The sequence below is a fragment of the Phyllostomus hastatus genome, unplaced genomic scaffold (assembly GCF_019186645.2).
Source record: "Phyllostomus hastatus isolate PE091 unplaced genomic scaffold, TTU_PhHast_1.1 phas_contig_86, whole genome shotgun sequence".
Taxonomy (NCBI): Eukaryota; Metazoa; Chordata; class Mammalia; order Chiroptera; family Phyllostomidae; genus Phyllostomus; species Phyllostomus hastatus.
This window is the reverse complement of record NW_025333977.1, coordinates 81,207,648-81,224,899: the sequence shown is the minus strand read 5'-3', so window position 1 is coordinate 81,224,899 and position 17,252 is coordinate 81,207,648. Positions and strand designations below refer to the sequence as shown.

Sequence of the window (17,252 nt, the reverse complement as noted above, 5' to 3'; positions counted from 1 at the left end):
GGGCTGCAGAGAAAGATTGGTGCAGGGATTTAAACCCAGATGCGGCAGCCATTTGCACGGAAGAACCACGCAGCTTTGGCAGAGGGGGGACCCCCACAGCTTTAGTAGGGGTGTTACAGAACACAACAACAAGGGGGGCCTGAGACAATATACTATTATTGAAAGAAGGCCCCGGGTCCGTTATGTCTGCCGCCAGAGGAAAGATGTCTCTCAATGCCAGAGATTCGTGAAAAGGAAAGGAAATGTTTATTTAATGCTATACAAACTTCAAGTAGTTACTTAATGTCTTCATCAAAAATCCCAAAGTCCCTAAAAACACCCACAAACACGCACAGTCCTTCCTTCCTTCCCCCTTTGCCCAGCCCAGAGTACCGTATCTCAGGAAAGAAAATAGAAGTCCATGGCTCAGGCAGTCCTCTGGTTCTTAGTTAGTCCTCCATCTCGACTGGGAGACCTCCCTGGGTTCCCGACACCCTCGGCTGAGTCGCCGGGATCTCTGCTAAAACCAGGTGGTGGTTCCCCTTCTAAAGCTGTGGGGGTCCCCGCTCTGTCCAGGCCTCATGGTTCTCCCTCTCAGGGCTGTGGGAGTCTCCACTCTGTCAAGGCCGCGTGGTTCTCTCTCCTAAAGCTGAGGTCCTCCCTATTCTGCTAAAGCCGCATGGTTCTCTCCCTCCAATGGCTGCAAAGTGTGGGTTTTAAATCCCCGCGGCCAATCTTCCTCTGCAGCCTCATTTCCGACTCCTCCCACACTCGGCTTCACATGCCAGAATTCATATCCTTCCAGCTTTACTGGGCTGCCATCATGAGTCTGGGCAGGTGTGGCCCCATGTCCTGGAGCCAATCTTGTCCGAGCTCCCACGCAGGTGCTGTAGCTTGGGTGATCTGTCCCCAGTCACGTCTTGGTGGGGAAGTTACTTCCATTGCCCTGGCTCAGAGATGATCACAGCTATGTAACATATCTAAGTGACCAGCCAAAGGCTATAGATATGTTAAATGACCACACCAGAGGGTAGCTGCAAAGCTGTTGCTATGCAAAACAGCCCTCAATGGCCCTGCTCCATTTGTCCCTTCCCCCAACCCACACCCAGGGTGGGGAGATGGAGACATCTTAAAATCTCCTGGACACCTTAAGTCCTGGACCCCATTTCAAATGCCTATTTGGGGTCCCCCCTCTTGGCTGCACCCTGTAACAGGGGGAACCACCACCTGGCTTTAGCAGAGATCCTAGTGACACAGCTGGTGGTGCCGGGAACCAAGGGAGGCCTACCAGCTGAGAGGGATTACTGGGAAGAACTGGGGGCTGCCTGAGCCATGGACTCAGGCAGCGTGTTTCCTGAGATACTGTACCCCAGACTGGGCAAATGGGGCATGAAGGACTGTGTGTGTTTGTGGGTATCTTAAGGGACTTTGGGATTTTGATGAAGACATTAGGTCACTACTTTAAGTTTGTATAGCATTAAATAAACATTTCCTTTTCACGAATCTCTGGCATTGAGAGATGTCTTTCCTCTGGTGGTGGACATAATGAACCTGGGGGGTTCCTTTCAGTAATAGTATATCATCCCATGCCCCCCTTGTTGTTCTGTAACATTACCACCCAGAGGCAGCCTCCTGCTTTCACAGACTTCATGTTGAGAAAAATACAAGCCCAAAGACAGTGACCTAAATGAGGAACAGAAGGAAGTGCTTTCCTTGTGTTTTCTGTGACTTTACATTTAGTTTGATCTTTGATTTTTGTTTTGTTAGATAGAGTATGTGGTATTTGGGGAAATACCTGGTGATCTTTCTGGGACTTTGGTCTTTTCTAACCACTCATTGGGGCGGCTACAAGAACGAATTGTACAGCTCCAGGAGGAGAATACCAAGCAGCAAAAGCTTAACAAAGAATGGCAGGAGAGACGGAAACAGCTTATTCGAGAAAAGAGAGAGATGGCAAAAACTATAAACAGTGAGTAACTAAGCCTATGGCTTATCTAATAATGTTTATTGATATTTACTGATAAGTCATATTTATTGATAAGAGGGAACTCTTGAGTGACTGTCTCCAACTTTGAAAACAGTAAGTAATCAAAGAATCAAGAGGAAACAAGAACACTTTCTCATATTCCTACTTACTGTCTCTCCTGATACCATTAAGTGATCACTGTCCTATTTTAAAGGGATGAATCTTTTATCATAGAAATGATTTCTCTGAATTATAAAAGGTTTTGTGTATAATGAAATATAGAGTAATATAATAACCGATGTACCACTACCAAGCTTAAGAAATAAAACACTGAAGATTCAATTGAAGTCCTTTATTTTCCTGATACCATTCTGACATCTCCTTCCCCAGGACCAGGCACTGGGTACGTGTGCATATATGTGTATGTGTCCACACACAGCCTGTGAAACTACTATTAACTGGAATGCTGTACTATTCATTTAATTGTATAGTTCACTTTATTAAACCAGTTCTTTAGAGTTATCCATATTGCTGTGATAATTATTCATTTTAAGTGCTATTACAGTGATTTTCAATCGATGTGCCACAAGAATTTTTGAAACAGTTCCTGACTGTGTAGTCAGGGGCACTGCCGTCTCTTCTCTTAGAGTGTCAGATAAAACAATGACAACAGCCAACACAAGAAGAGCCATCAAGTGTGAATGAATCAAAATTGTGCTATTTTTTTGTCAGATCAGCAAAAAATATATTTTTTGGTGTGCTGCAGAATTTTAGCAATTAGTTTGCGTGTGCCATGAGGTGTAAAAGGTTGAAAATTGCTGTGCTATAACAATATTCCATTGTAGGACTATAAAAGAGTTCTTCTGTTGCCTATTGATATTTAGGGTAGTTCTAACTTTTTCTGATTACAGACATTGTTATGGTGAACTGTCTTGTACACATCTCCCTGTGTGAGTGTCTGAGAGGGTGATTCCAGGAAGGGGTTTCTGGGTAATAGGGGTGTGTGTACATGTTCAGCTCTCTTGGGTGTTGCTGCATTGCCCTCTAAAGTGGTTGTGCCATTTTCGCATCCCCCGGGTAGCAAATGAGAATTGCCCAGGCTTCATATTCTCATCAACGCCTAATACTATCAGACTGAAATATTTTTGCCAAGCTGGTGGATGTTTAATTGTATTTCACTGAGCTTTTATTCCCATTTTCTTAGTTCTAGTGACGTTTAACAACTTTACATATATCTCTTTGTCTTTCCTTTTCTCTAACTTGCCTGTCCTATCCTTTATCCATTTGTTTACATCTGTTTTTTTGTTTTCTTATTAATTTTAGGGAGTTCTTTCTTTATTCTTTCTGTGTCTGTTAAATGCACCTCAAATCTCTTCTAGTTTGTGGCTGGCCTTTTACATTGTTTAGTATATCTTTGGGGGTTACAGACATTTCAAGTCTTAATATAGTTCATTTTATAAATCTTTGTATTTATGGTTTGTACATTGTATGTGTGTATGTTAAGAAATCCATTTCTATTTTAAGGTCATAAAGATATTTTTGTACAGTTTCTTCTTTTAGTGGTATTCTTCACATTTGCCTTTTTAATTAATCTGGAATTGAGGTAGATAGTACAGGATGTAGTGTAAAGATTATCTTTTAAAATATTTTTACAATATTTGACATATGGAATATGTGTAAGTGATGAAGTATTCCAACTTTAATAAAAATAACATTACCAGTACTGTAGCATCTACCTTAATGCCACAGAATTATAAACTTTAAAATGTATCATTTTAATCATCTCTTGCTATGTGTATTTTGCCACAATTAAATAATTTTTAAAATAAAACTTGAAAAAGTAAAACAATGAGAAGACTATAACGGTCAAACCGTCCAAGTGGCTTGGATTTGTAGAGGCCAGTTTTCACAGAGTGCTGATGGTTCTGCTGTCATGGATAGTTGGATTATTTTAAAAGAGATAAAAAATAAGAAACCATGTTAGTGCTCCATGTTTGTATAACACTTAGTTTAAACAGAGTTTTCTCAGGTGTAAGCCTTGAGGTTCCAATGTTTCTCATGTATTTCACATTCCTTTGGCTTCTATAGCCTGTGAGTGTTGATTATATTTGGAAGTACTACTCATCAAACCAAGAAATAAACTAGTATGAAAATGAGGAAGCTTGTTTCAATTTGATTAAACTCAGTTTGGGAAAATGTGTGAAGAAAATGAAGTGAAGTATCACATTTTTGGAGTGTTAGTTAATAATAAAAAAAATACTTCCATGTGGTGGGGGTTTTACTCGGTGACTTTGAGTTCTTCTCTCCCCTCCAGCCCATTTTGTGAAAGCAGCCCATGAACCTGGTTAAAGACTGATTTCCTAATTCTGAGTGTGAAACTGAGGGTGAGTTCCTTTCCTGTAGATCAGAGAGAAATGGCTGAACAGTGATGAAAAACACTACTTACCATGGCGGTTGCCCTCCTCTGTCCCTAGACCCAATGGGGAAGAAGAGGAGTCTAGAACATGGGCCTGGGAAGGCGTAAGTTCACTCCATTCCAAGGAGGGCACAACTCACAGCCATGGGGAAGGTGGCTGCTGAGAGTTCCAGGAGCCTTGATGTCCCCAAGAGAAACCAGCAGGTTTAATGGAGTCTGGAGAAGGGCGTTAGGCTGGCTCCACTGGGGGTGCGGCATGGACCCGAGCACACATCCTGCTATACTGCCATGGGACAGGCTAGCCCCTTAAATGGGGTGGCTGGAAGGAAGTGAAGATTCCTTCCAAGAAAGGCAGAGATAGCCATAGGCTATTTCAGCCTCTTATTTGCCACATATGTGCAAATAATTTCACTGCTTTATTTGCATCACTGATTGTCACAGCCACTGCATTACACAAGTCAATGGCTGCCTCACACAGACTATGCTACTCACGCAGAACAGAAATAAATTACCCTCTTCCTGGTTTGTGCAAAATGGTAGCCTAGCCATTTATACTGTGACAATTCAACCATAATAATGATACCTAAATAGAATTTTTTCTCTATAACAATTGTATCATGTTATACTGTAGGGTCTTCAGACTTCACCTGAAGATATTCTGTGACTGAGAAACTCTTGTCACAAGATTACATTTTCTTGAGGTGCTCAGATCCCACAAATGGAATTTCGTCCAGGTGTTCCAGCATTATCACGATAAACAAAAGTAAAATGTTACTTGATAGTTGGAGATAATTGTTAAAAACCATCATTGAAAAGGACTAGGAAAGTCAGGCTGAGGTCCGTAGGAGGATGGAAAGGGCCCCCTGGAAAGGTGACATACCCGATAAGATGTGGCTCTTCCTGGTCAGAGGACAAGGCCCTGCTGTTAGTTCCACCTTCAGAATTGGGTGTATTGGAAATGAGTCTTTCACAGTTCTCACAACGTGCTTTCAGACATGGGCTGGGCAGAGAGAGCTGTGGGGCTGCTTGGGAAACAGCATTCCAGACAGTGGGAACTGAGATGGGGGTGATCCCAGAATATTTGAAATGTGAAAATGAGTCCAGCACATACAAGCAAAAATGAAGAGTATGAGAAAGAAGTAGTAGACGTAACATGGCAGGGCTTGGTAGGGTGAGAGACACCACAATGACTTAAAATTTTACTTGGAGTAAGATGAAAACTTTTGTCAAATGCCTGCGCTATTCTTAACGCTGATGCTCTAGAGATGAATAAGAAAATAATTAGAAATGGAAGTGTTTATAATCTGATTGGAGTCCATTAACAGTCTGAGGAGGGACAGATGAGGATGTGGGAGCCAGGTGGGAAAGATGAGTCTGTTTGTCACAAGGTTTTGAAGTAGGGGAAAAGATAATACAGAAATGGGCATTTTAAGTGAAGAAAGTAGCAGCTGAAAAGTTAGAGAGGAAAAACCAACTGGTACATAAAATCTTTTCCCGCCTTCTTACAAAAGCTTTTCTTTAGAGGGTCCTTGTTATTGGCGTTGATCATTCAACAACAATGGAGCCCTTGAACAATCTGATAGTGGCTATCTTCTTTTAGAAATGGAAGGAACAGTCCGTGAACTAATGATGAGCAAGTTTGGCCGTGTGATAGACCTAGCAGCTCTTCAGACACTTTCTGTGAATGTAACACTTGAAGAACTCAAGATCAAAAAAGTTCGCAAGGAGCTATTGAATGCAAAGGAAATGAAGAAGTGGGAGGTATGGATGAGAGGGCACGTGACCCACTAAGTGGAGGCAAGAAATCCTGGTGAACTGTGTGTGGTTCCTGCAAAGCATCTGTACACCTGGAGATGGGTCTGGGTCTGTGAGCCACACTCTTCAATCCACCCCTCCACTGTGATCTGATCTTAAGCCTATCTCATTCTCCTTACCATTCACCTAGTTGGAGGGACTAGTCTATCTTGGATTGAAAGCATCAGCACTGGGGCTTGGGGTCGGGGATGCATGTCAATATGATGGTGAAATGGCATGAAAGATTACAGAGAGATTTCATGTTGAGGTCTCAGAGCTCTAACAGGGTCAGAAATGGAACTGCTGTACTCTGAGGATCTGAACTGTGTTATTCTATATAGCGTTTACATGCTGTTATAATCTGGAAATTAGAGCACATTTCTGAATAATAAATTTTATAGCAAAATGTGGGCTATTCAGCTGGTAAGGTCTTAGAAGATGAATTTAATGCCTACATTGCTTGTGGAGCTGTAAGACGAGGCAGTGCCTAGTTATAGACTGATTCAAACACAGGTGCTTTTACAGAGATTTGATAAGCCTGCAAATCATTACGACTTCTCCGGTTTCCAGTCTTATTTCATCAGTAGTTAGGGAAGGTGGGGAGATTCCTAGTGCTATCTTGTCTCATCATTTTTCACCCAAGATTTGCCACTGCGCTGTGAAGAAGTAAATTACCGATGCTCATAAGCATTTGTGTCGATGGAACTGGTCCCTGTTAATGCCCAGTCTGCATACTAACTTCATTCCTCAGTGATGGAGTGATGTCGATGTCTGCCTTATCTACTGTTATCCTCGATCATACTTACACTCTTCTTGTCTTGTCTCTAGTCACACCAGACCCGAAGCAGTTGCTTCTGGTTGTATCTTCATACTGACTGACTTCTGACTATATATTTCTATATGCCTGTCATTTCAATTTCCTGGTAGTTTTGATCAAATCTGGATATTTCTCTATCTCCTCTCATTTATTTAATCTGTTTTTGCATCTTCCTGCCCTGGTAGGAAAAGATTGCCCAGGTGCGATGGGAACTGATGATGAAGACGGAAGAACACACCAGGAAGCTCCACCAGATGAACGACTTGTGTATTGAAAAGAAGAAGCTCGATGCTCGGTTGAACACGCTACAGAACCAGCAGGTGTGCTTCTTCTCTTCAGAGTCTTTGTCGAACTGGTGGGCTTCTGTACAGCAGCTGAATATTCACAGGAATATTAAGTGCTGGCATTTAACAAACCTGTTTTTAGACTGCTTCTCGCCCCACCTGGGTCTCTGAGACCATTGAATTGAATCTGGCCACGTTACAGTGAGCCTGAGGGACAACCTTCATTGTAAGCCTCTTGGGTGCCATGAACTTACGTAAGTGCTGCTCTTCAGGGTGTGCCTTGGCCCTGGAGAGATAAGGTTGTTTGGGCATAAATAATACTAGTATACTACCTGAATTTGGTGTCAAACATCTATCTCCAATATCTGCTTATTTAATTTGACCTAAGTGGGTCAGAGGCACAAGATGGCTGCCTCAGCTCCCTGTTTCACGTCCATATTCCAGCCTCTTTGGTGCCTTTCATAAGAAAGAGGGAGTTTTCTGCTTATGTTCACTTAGCCACTCCTAGCTGGAACAGAAACGGGTAAGGTTAGTGTTTAGCTTCCACAGCCTGTAAAGTGAAGGCAGGCAAGGGAGAAGCTATCGGGTAACGATGACCTCTTCTTACTATTTAGTTCTGCCATAGGAAGTGAGGGTAACGGGCACAACATGGACTTTAGGCATACATAACCTGCTTCCAGTCCTTAATAGCATAGTCACTTGGGCCAGGTCATGCATCTCTGTCTCAGTCTCTGTAGCTTTAAACTGGAAGAACACCATCTAGCTCACGGAGCTGCTGTGAGGATTAAATGAGTCAACATAGGTAAAGCACCTGGCCGAGAGCAGAGATGGCCTACGTGGTTCACCCCTTCCTTCAGCGAGCATGCAGCGGATATGGAGCATCTGCTCAGGCCGACAGGCTCTAGGCCGAGTGCCGGCCCTGCAGTGAGGCCCAGGAGCACTGGGCCTTCTCTCTGAGAGGCACGGAATATCACAAGAAAGATACCAAACATTTAGGTTGAGCCATAACAAGTCGCCACTTCATTTAAGCTAAAAAGTGGTTAAATGTCATAAATCTCAAATGGTTCAGTTGGATGATTACAATGACACAGGATGGCTCCGTGATAGAACACAGAGCAAACAATTCCAGCCTTGTCCACAGGGCACAGAAGGCCTCCCTGAAAGTGATGTCGGAAGCATGAGCAGGAGCTGGCTGGACAGGGGAGAAATCAGAGAAGGAAATTTCCCAATAAGTTTTTCCTTTTTGGAAAACAAGTATGACTACGGACTGTATAGAAAGAAGGGGGTAACTTGCCTTTCATGATTCCAGTGATGAGCCCTCTCATCACTGAGGTATGAGTGGTAGCTAGCTTAACGAGTTACCCATCTAAAAGGTATTTGCATTTTAAGAGTTGTTTGTTAGCCCAAGGGGCACATTTCTAAAGGTGGGATTTCAGTGGAAGAATGCAGGCCTCTTAGACTGGGGAGCAACGGCTGTTTAAATGGACTGTAAGGCAAGCACCCCTAACCGATACAAGGACAGAGAAATTTTCACAACCCAAATGGTGCTTAAAGCAGGGGGTGTTTTCTTTCGACAGGGCAATGCCTTCCAAGGCCCTCGGAAAGCAGATATCATGGCCAGAGAGAAGGTCACCGAGTTGATCCAACTCCAGGCAGAAAGGATTTTGGCCTTAAAGAGAGAGATTGCGCTTCTGCGGAAGAAAGACGCCCTAATCCTCCCACCTATTCGGTCTCCCCCAGAGGACTGATGAAGCCCTGGGCCTTCAATGTGTGCATTTCCCCCCTCAAATCCATCCAAATTCCTGACATAAAATTCAACAGAAGTTGTTTTGTCTCCCAAAACAATCCTGTTCTTTTAAAGTGAACTAACTTATCTAAAAGTCTAAAACCAGATCTGGTCACGCGGTGCCCAGCGTCTGTTGTCGAACTGAGACACTTTAGGTTTGTTTGGAACCAACCGGAGTGAATGTGCGCTCCCAGAAGGCTGTATCTCAAACTGCATCTTTAATACGTCCCATTTGAGAAAATTCGTGGGTTTGCTTTTTGGTTATCTAAATTTCCCATTGGCAAGAAAAACTGCCATAAAGAGCATTAGCCGGGTCACGTCTTTGCTGTTATTCAAAGGTGGTGGGCCAGAAGGGAGGTACAGCAGACCTGAAGGCTGCCGGCATTAGCTAAATGAAGACTGAGAGGAATAGCTCTGTCCCTCTCCTGGAAGCCACCACCCTCCGCCAGGTGTGTCTGAAGTCACATCTTACTTCTCATACCTGCTCCACTGCTCCTTTCTTATCATTTGCATGTTACTTATAGCCCTTCATTTTATTTCTTAAAATATTTTTCAAATATGGCTTTTCTGAATATTATGTTACGTCTTGAGTTTTTCCAATTTAGCTTTGGATAGAAAAAGGATTTAACAATCTACCAGCTGGCACTATTTCTTCTGGCCAACAGAGGGGGCACTTGTCCTAGACCACCAAGGCTGGGGCCTTCCTAGAATCTTGTTTATAAAACCGGAGACTTGAGAAGCCAGGCTCTGGCATGGCCTCTCAAATGGCATTTCATGGCTAACTCAACTCTACTGAAATTGAGGGATGCATTGCAAGCTTCGGCGTCTATCTAGTTCCAGGTATAAAGGATGGTACTGTATTGGACAGTACGCAGTAAGTGTTGATTTTAAACCACCAGGGAGTCAACTCTTTTGGTAATGCTGGTGTATCTTCAGAACAAAGTGAATTTTATCAGGCACCACATGTTCACGTGTAGCGTAACACCTAACTAAATGGAGAAAACACTTGGCCTTCAACACACACACACACACACACACCCTATAAAGAAATGATTAGTTTCATTCCTTTCATATGAACAGTTTGAACTTCAGTCCAGTCAGCAGGAGACCTGAGGGTCTGGCCCCCATTGCTTGCCACACACCGTCTCCCTCTTGGGCTGGACAGTGACGAATGACTTCCACATTAAGAGAAGCACAACTGACATTCAGTATTCACAAAGACAAAACATTAGTAACATCTGCTACCTTTTCCAGATCTCATCTCTGGATCTGCAGACGTCACAAGTGGATATTTTCTTCAGATGCTCCAAGTCTGACTCCTAAGGTCTAAGGGGAATGCTGACTCACACATGACTAAGCTGGAAGTTACAGGGAAGACTAAACATTTATTTAGATGTTACAGTGTTTGTTTTTACAGAGCTATGTTGCCACAGATTATTGATTCTGGAAGATTTGTTAATGCTTATAGTACTGTACACGTCTGAGTCTGTTCTCACGAGCATCTTCTGAAACGGTTCCCGCAGCACGGGACCTGGCTGTCTTCACAGGTGTCTCCGGCTCCGACACCACGGCCTTCGCTTTGCCCCACGGTCGGCACGAACGGGGTGCCTGGGCGTCTTCCCTTCCGCCACCTCAGTCTGGGTCCTGGCCAGTCTGTGCTCCTTGTTCCTGGCTGACTCCGGTGATGCCGTGGCTTCTTTGTGTTACCCCTTACACCTCCACGGGGAGGATTCCCTATGTCTTTCCAGAATTATAGAAACATATACATTTATTTACAAGTGCATAAATATATAAATATGGTTATTATAGAAAAATAAATACCAATTTTCTCTGTCTCTCTTAAAAAACAATAATAGTCTTTCTGGAATATTGCCTTCGGCCTAAATTGTGGGGGGTGGTGTTTCAAAAGTCACGTTCACTGGTGGGTTCGGGGAGAGCTGTCTCCCAAGCTCCTGTCCCGTGTAGGTCCCTGTGGGGTGCTGGGGACACCACTCTCCTCCACCCATTTGGCAAGATTCAGGACTGTCCACCTCTTCAACCGGTACAAGGCCCAAGCAGCATGGGGGCCCTGAGGGAAGAGGAAAGTGGGAAACATTAAAATCCAGACTGACCAAGAAACAAGGCCCAGAGGTGCTGGGTCCGTCTCCGTGCCGGGAGCCGGCTGCATTGATCCTGAAGGAGAGAGCGGCACCTGCAGCCCGACGAGGCCACCTCCGCTCCTTGTAAGATCTCTCACAGGCATGCGCGGCCACCCACACCTGTCAGTGGTGGGGCCACAGACACTCTCAAGCACCTGGCCTGTACCCTGGGGCACAGGAAGTCGGCTTAGCCCATAAGATGTGGAAGAAAGCCCTGCTCCTTCCAGATTTAGGCTGCTGGCCCACCCATCTGATGTGATTTCTGGTCACGATCGCCCCACTCGCAGTTCATCCCCCCCAGGTGAGGTAGTCCAGCTTCCGTGATGCTGGTCTGGCTCTAGGAGGTGAATTTCAACTCCTGGACATGGGGTTGAGGATCTGCCTGTGGGAACATCATCTAAGCCTCTGTACCATCCTGCACCCAACCAAGAACACACACTGATCCCCAAGACACTGGCACAAGGAGGACAGTGGGATGGGGTGGTGTGCACTGAGCCCCTTGGGGACAAATGTGCTCCGGAAGCATGGATGGTTTCGATGACACTTTGTAAGAGCTTGGCTCCTTAATGACTGATGTAACCTTAGTTCTTAATTAAGAGACAAGACCCAATGAAGCAAGGCATTTTGGAGTGATTAGGGAATACCTCTTATGATGAGAGGCAGTAGGAACTTGTGACTGACCTTGAAATCAGACCAAAGGACTTTTCTCTGAACGTGGAAAGTGTCCCTTTCCTTAGCTCTTGAGGACACAGCTTGCCATGTTGGAGAAGGACCCAACCGGTATGCCCCTGCACATCCTACTGCCCTTTCAGGTGGGGAGGGGGGCCTCTCCCAGGTACACGCTGTGGATACCTCCTTACCAAGCACCATCTTCACCGACTTATCTCCCCTTCCTCCGAGTCACTCCTGGGTTGGGGATGCACACCTCATGTTATCTCCAGCCTGTTCAATTTCCTGCCCTGCCCCTGGCACAGACCTGAGTGAAAAAGAGGGTCCCACGTTGCTTCCAGCGCAGGATTCTGGGGTACACTCTCCCTCCCTGACTGGCTGGCTGAAGCAGGCTGCTCCTGGAGGTGGTGGTGGTCCTGGTGGGTCTGGAGCAGCTGGTGAGTGGAGTTGTCAGGCAGTGTATATAAGAAAGCGACCTCTTCTGGCTTAGCTTTGGTTCCCCTGCACACAAGAGACCAAACGGGAGGTGAGGTGTGGGCAGGGGGGCCCATGTCCCCACCGCCCGGCTGCTTCCCTGTCTGAGAGCACCGGACAAGGGAAGAGCTCCAACAGCAGGGTCTGCTCCCCGTTGAGCTGCCACACCATCTCCATGGGTAGTTCTAGTCTGTCTCCATCATGTTCTGTGCCAGCCTTAGTGTATTAGAGAATGTGGAGTTGGATGTCCAGAGCCCTCTGGGCAAAGCCAGCAGTATGACGCTGCTCTGGCCTGCCAGGTGAGGGGAGGATTCTGAGAGGCCAGCCCACAGTCCAGAGCAGAAAGGGCACTGTAAGGGCAAACGCAACAACTGCCCATTGGACAAGAGCCCAGTGGAGCAGGCTGTCAGGTGTGGGGTCCCCTGAGTGAAGCGCTGGTCCCCACCTCTCAGTGGCTGACATGGAAGTTGGGAGTCTAAAGAGGAAGCGAGTGCGCTCTGGGACTTGCGAGTGGAAGGCGGGGATGGGGAGGGGCTGGTTACCTAGGAATCTGGTGACTGTGGATGTCGTATCCGTATCCGTTGCCAGGAATGGTGTGCCTTGGGAGGCCACTGGAGTCATCCTCCTGCTCGAAAGAAGCAATAAAGGAAAGGTCTTGTCAGAGGGTCCAGGAAACTTCCCCATTCATTCTTTAACCAGAAGAGCTGTTTCTGACTAGAGAAAGCCTCGCCAGCAGCCCCGCCCTCCTCCACGGGGGCTGATGCCTGCCCGCCCCCACACCTGGCCCGTTACCTGCTGGTGCTCTGCAGGGCAGGGCTGCAGCGGTTTCGTGCCAGGGTAGCCCGTGGCAGCGGCAGGGAAGCCCCTGTTCACATGTACCCCATTGGCACAGGCCTGTCCATTGGCGCCACTGAGGCAGGGCTGCCCGCCGGCTCGATGACCTGGAGGCCCTCCCAGTGGTACCATAGTGTATTGGCAGGAGGAGGGCAGAAGCGCACTTCGAGGAAAACCCAGGTCTGCTGTGTGTTCTGGAAGGACAGGAGGATAGATATCTGCTTAGGCCAAGGAGGCCTGGGCAGCCTGAGAAAGTCCCACCTGAATCTCAGAAAACGCCTGACCATGGGGTCAAATGAGGTAGGCAGGGAGTTGGGTTGGCACCCCCCTAGGGATGAGGATATTCTCCCTCAGAATATTCTTCCTGTCACCCATTTTTTCCTGACATCCTAACTTTATTTACTTTTTTAGTGGGGATAAGTGTGAGGAGATACAGTGACAAGGGTTTACAGGAAGTTGCTGGTGAGCAAACAGAAGGAGCAATATTTAGGCGAGGCACGTTGACTAGGTGTGTTGCCATCTGAAGCAGAAATTAGTGGGTAGCAGGCAGGGTAACTTGGGATAAGAGGCCGAAAGTGTTTGGAGGAAAGAGGCAGGAAAGTATGAGTGTGCAGTCAGAGCAGCAGCTTCAGACGCTAAAAGGAACAGGACCCAGCTAAGTCCTGAGAGCCTGAGATACGGAGAGGACAAACTCTTGCATCTTCATGCTCCTCCACCTGTCAAGGCCCATGAGCTGGGAGGAAAGGGCCCAGTCTTGGGGTATTCTCTGACTCTCTGCGAGCCCTCTGGGGGACTCAGGAACTTGAGGTCCAGTGAGTGGGAAGTGGGGAACCTCTGATCCTGCCCTGGGGAGAGGCTGTCCAGGAGGGCTGGGGGCCTCCCCCACCCCCAGGCTCCTTCCACTTGGTGTGGAGGAGCGTCTCTCACTCACTTTGCTTAGACCAGGCCCTCCACAAGCAGAAGGGGATGAAGGCAACAATTATGAGGACGACAGATCCCAGGACGACCCCGACAATCAGGTAGGGCAGGTCGCTGGAGCGTGCCACCATGGCCCCCGTGCCCACTGGCCGCTCCATGGTTTCCAGGGGTGGCGGCTGAGGTGGGGCCAGAGTCGGGGGTGGGAGTCCACCAGGCTGACCGGACTTCCGGGCTGCAATTGTGAACACAACTCACATCAGTATCTACGCCTTTGGCATTTCTTTCGCAACAAATAAAAAATATCCTAGCCCTGGCTGGCGTAGCTCAGTGGATTGAGCGCGGGCTGGGAACCAAAGTGTCCCAGGTTCGATTCCCAGCCAGGGTACATTCCTGGGTTGCAGGCCATAACCCCCAGCAACCACACATTGATGTTTCTCTCTCTCTCTATCTCACTTCCCTCTCTAAAAATAAATAAATAAAATATTTAAAAAAAATATCCTGATTCCATGGGTGTAGGAAATAGGGTCAAACTCACAAGACAGGGCCTCAAAACCCTTTATTAGGTAAATGAAATTTGGTATTACTGAGAGGATTGAACCTTATATTTCAAAATATAATCTGAGATATTTGCGAGCCAAGCACCAGAAATGTTGTGGGGATTTTCTGAAAGAAGAGCTGGTGACCTTTAGGAAGAAAATATTTTAAAGATGCATGGAGCCAGCAAAAAAACTGGGAATGGAAGGATTTACCCAGGCATGTGCTCTTCCTGGGCAGATTAACAGACGTGAAATACTGGGTATGAGCCCCAGTCACACAGCTGGAAGACAGGTGTGTGGGGCGGGACTCCCTGAGACAGATGGTCCTTGTGAAACGCTAATTCAAAGGTGACAGGTTAAGAGGCAGACTCCTCGTGGCGGGGCGGGGGGGGGGGGGTTGCTGTTATCCAGGTGCATCTGACTGTGTTAACTCCTCTTCGCTGTCATCTTCCCCTTGACTTTCTGATACTGCAGGCGACCCCCGGCCTCTCTGCTGCCGCTTCTAACATTTCTCTTTTCCCGCCCTTGCTTTTCTGGCTTCTCCTCAGGTGCTGAGAGGTCTTCCTGGTCCCTCTCAGTAGACTTTCGGTACCCTCATCTCTGCTCATGATTTCCGCCTGATGACCGCTGCATCCCCACACCCACAGCCTGCCCCCAGGCTGGAGACGGGTGGCTTCTCTTGTGGGACACTTGCATTTCACTGTCTCAGGAGACTCAGACTCAGTAAGTCTCCAAGGGGTTTCACCTTGTTCCTTTCTGGTAGGATATGGTTCTCTCCCAGCCTTCCCCATGTCAATAAACGGCAATGTTACCTGTGTGTTACTTTAATCTAGAAACCTTAAGGCTTACTCTGAGTTCCTTGCCCTCTCTCCCCGCCCCGACATGCTGTCAGTCCCTGGCCCTGTGCACGCTTCCGCAGAAAGGAGATCCAGACCTGTCCCCTCTCTTTGCCTTTACTTCACACCCCATTCTCTCCCCTCAGGCCGTGCCTGCAGAGTCACCAGTGACCCTTCTCAACAAACCAATCCAACAGTGACCCTCCCTGTCACAGCCCACAGGGTCTGCGATGACCCAGTGCCCGCCAGCTTCCCTGAGTGTTCTGCTCTCGTCTCCTTCCAGGCTCCATAAACTTTAGCCATCTGGAGTTACCCGTAAGTATGTCCAGTCCCCCAGGCCACCTCCTCCTCAGTGCCCCTGAAGAGTCAGTCCTTCCAGAAGACCAGTGTGAACCTCTTGGGAAGTCTCTGTTCTTCGCCCTGGGCACTCTGGGGGTCACCTGATACCGGATTTTTGGCTGTGGATGTACCTGGCCCCTCACTTCACTGTGCGTGAGAGAAGGGGGCAGGGAGAGCCCACGGCAGGCGCTCCCGTTTGTTGAACACTGATGGGAAGCAGTGCAGAGCTGGGGAAAGAGTGTGGCTGATGACGGGAAGAGGGGTTGTTTTCTTGTCTCTATTCCTATTCTTTGCTGATCTCCTGTTTTTGTTCTCTGCAATACGCCTACTTTATATGCCTTGAGTAATTGCAAAATGGAGATAATATCTATCCACTTGGCTGATGTGAAAATATTAACAAGTTATTATGTGAATATGTTTACCATGTTTTAATGCAGAACAGTCTGGGCTTGTCGTCAGACGAACTCGGCCCACAGTGCGCCCTACTGCTAACTGGCTGCACGATGTCAGACGAGCATACGGTTTCCCTTCCTGTCTCACAGAGTTGTAGTCAAATTAAGTAAAACAATGAATGTAAGCATCAAATGTTACAGTAATAAGGTGTTTATAGAAAGTTCCCAACCAAGAATGGGTTCCATTCCATGAGTTCCTGTAGGAGTTAGTTCCCAGGTTCCTTGTAGCCAGCCATTCGTACTTAATATGAGGCACACACAGATGAAGGGTTAAAAGGAAAAAGTTTAGGGGTCCTTGTAAAATAAGGAGTCTTTCTGAGGTAGAGATACCCAGCAAGGCACGTGGAATGTTGACATTGTCCCTGGCTGCTGAAAAGTTCGAGAGGAAGGCAGAGAACCCAGAGACTCACCTTTGGTTTCGCAGATCATCACATTGCTGAACTCGCTCTCGCCTCCTTCGTTAAAGCACTGCATCTTAATGTCGTAGGAGGTCTCTGGCTGCAGGTGGCTGATTGAGTGCCAATATCTGTCCCCTGGAAGAGAGAGTAAGGGAGCTGCATGTGAGAATGTGCACCTGCTTTGCAGTGGCAGTGAGACTCGGACAGGCTGTGCACTGGAGCTGGTGCCGCGGGCGCAGGAGGCGGAAGAATGTTGGAGAAAATGTTCTGGGTTCCCACCCATGTTCCTGCTGTCCCATCACCATGGGAAGGAGCTGTGTGGATTTGTCAATTTGCACTTGATGACCCCAGCGTGGCAGGGAAGAGCCAGTGATACGGGGCACAGATGCTGTGTGTCACATCAGCCCAGGTTTTATGTTTTTAGCTCACCGACAGTGAGACCCCTTTGCCAACGAAGGAAACTACATCACACGAAAGCATTTCTCACCTTCCACCATGTCCTTCTTGTAGTCGCTATCGTTGTCACTGTCTGTGGGTCGGTAATAGATATAAAAGCCATGGATCGGGGTGTTGTTGTTACTTGCTGGGATATACTGTGGGGAACGGAGCAGAGAAA

The 17,252-nt window shown here is 47.0% G+C and overlaps 2 protein-coding genes across 7 annotated transcripts in view; one reads left to right on the top strand and one right to left on the bottom strand.

The window, feature by feature from the left end:
• CFAP44 (cilia and flagella associated protein 44) overlaps positions 1-9,261 on the top strand; it is a 116,763-nt gene extending 107,502 nt beyond the window's left edge. The window contains exons 32-35 of the mRNA XM_045851498.1: positions 1,747-1,948; positions 5,962-6,122; positions 7,158-7,292; positions 8,834-9,261. Coding sequence (XP_045707454.1) covers positions 1,747-1,948; positions 5,962-6,122; positions 7,158-7,292; positions 8,834-9,004 — 669 coding nt within the window. The 3' untranslated portion in view covers positions 9,005-9,261. The remainder of the gene's footprint in view (positions 1-1,746; positions 1,949-5,961; positions 6,123-7,157; positions 7,293-8,833) is intronic.
• A 1,146-nt stretch (positions 9,262-10,407) lies between these two features.
• BOC (BOC cell adhesion associated, oncogene regulated) overlaps positions 10,408-17,252 on the bottom strand; it is a 72,264-nt gene continuing 65,419 nt past the window's right edge. For all 6 annotated transcript variants that reach the window (XM_045851734.1, XM_045851736.1, XM_045851733.1 and 3 more), the window contains 7 exons: positions 17,124-17,229; positions 16,649-16,771; positions 14,089-14,307; positions 13,116-13,351; positions 12,866-12,948; positions 12,157-12,350; positions 10,408-11,110 (listed from right to left, as the gene is read on the bottom strand). In XM_045851734.1, the coding sequence (XP_045707690.1) occupies positions 10,923-11,110; positions 12,157-12,350; positions 12,866-12,948; positions 13,116-13,351; positions 14,089-14,307; positions 16,649-16,771; positions 17,124-17,229 (1,149 nt within the window). In that variant the 3' untranslated portion in view covers positions 10,408-10,922. The remainder of the gene's footprint in view (positions 11,111-12,156; positions 12,351-12,865; positions 12,949-13,115; positions 13,352-14,088; positions 14,308-16,648; positions 16,772-17,123; positions 17,230-17,252) is intronic.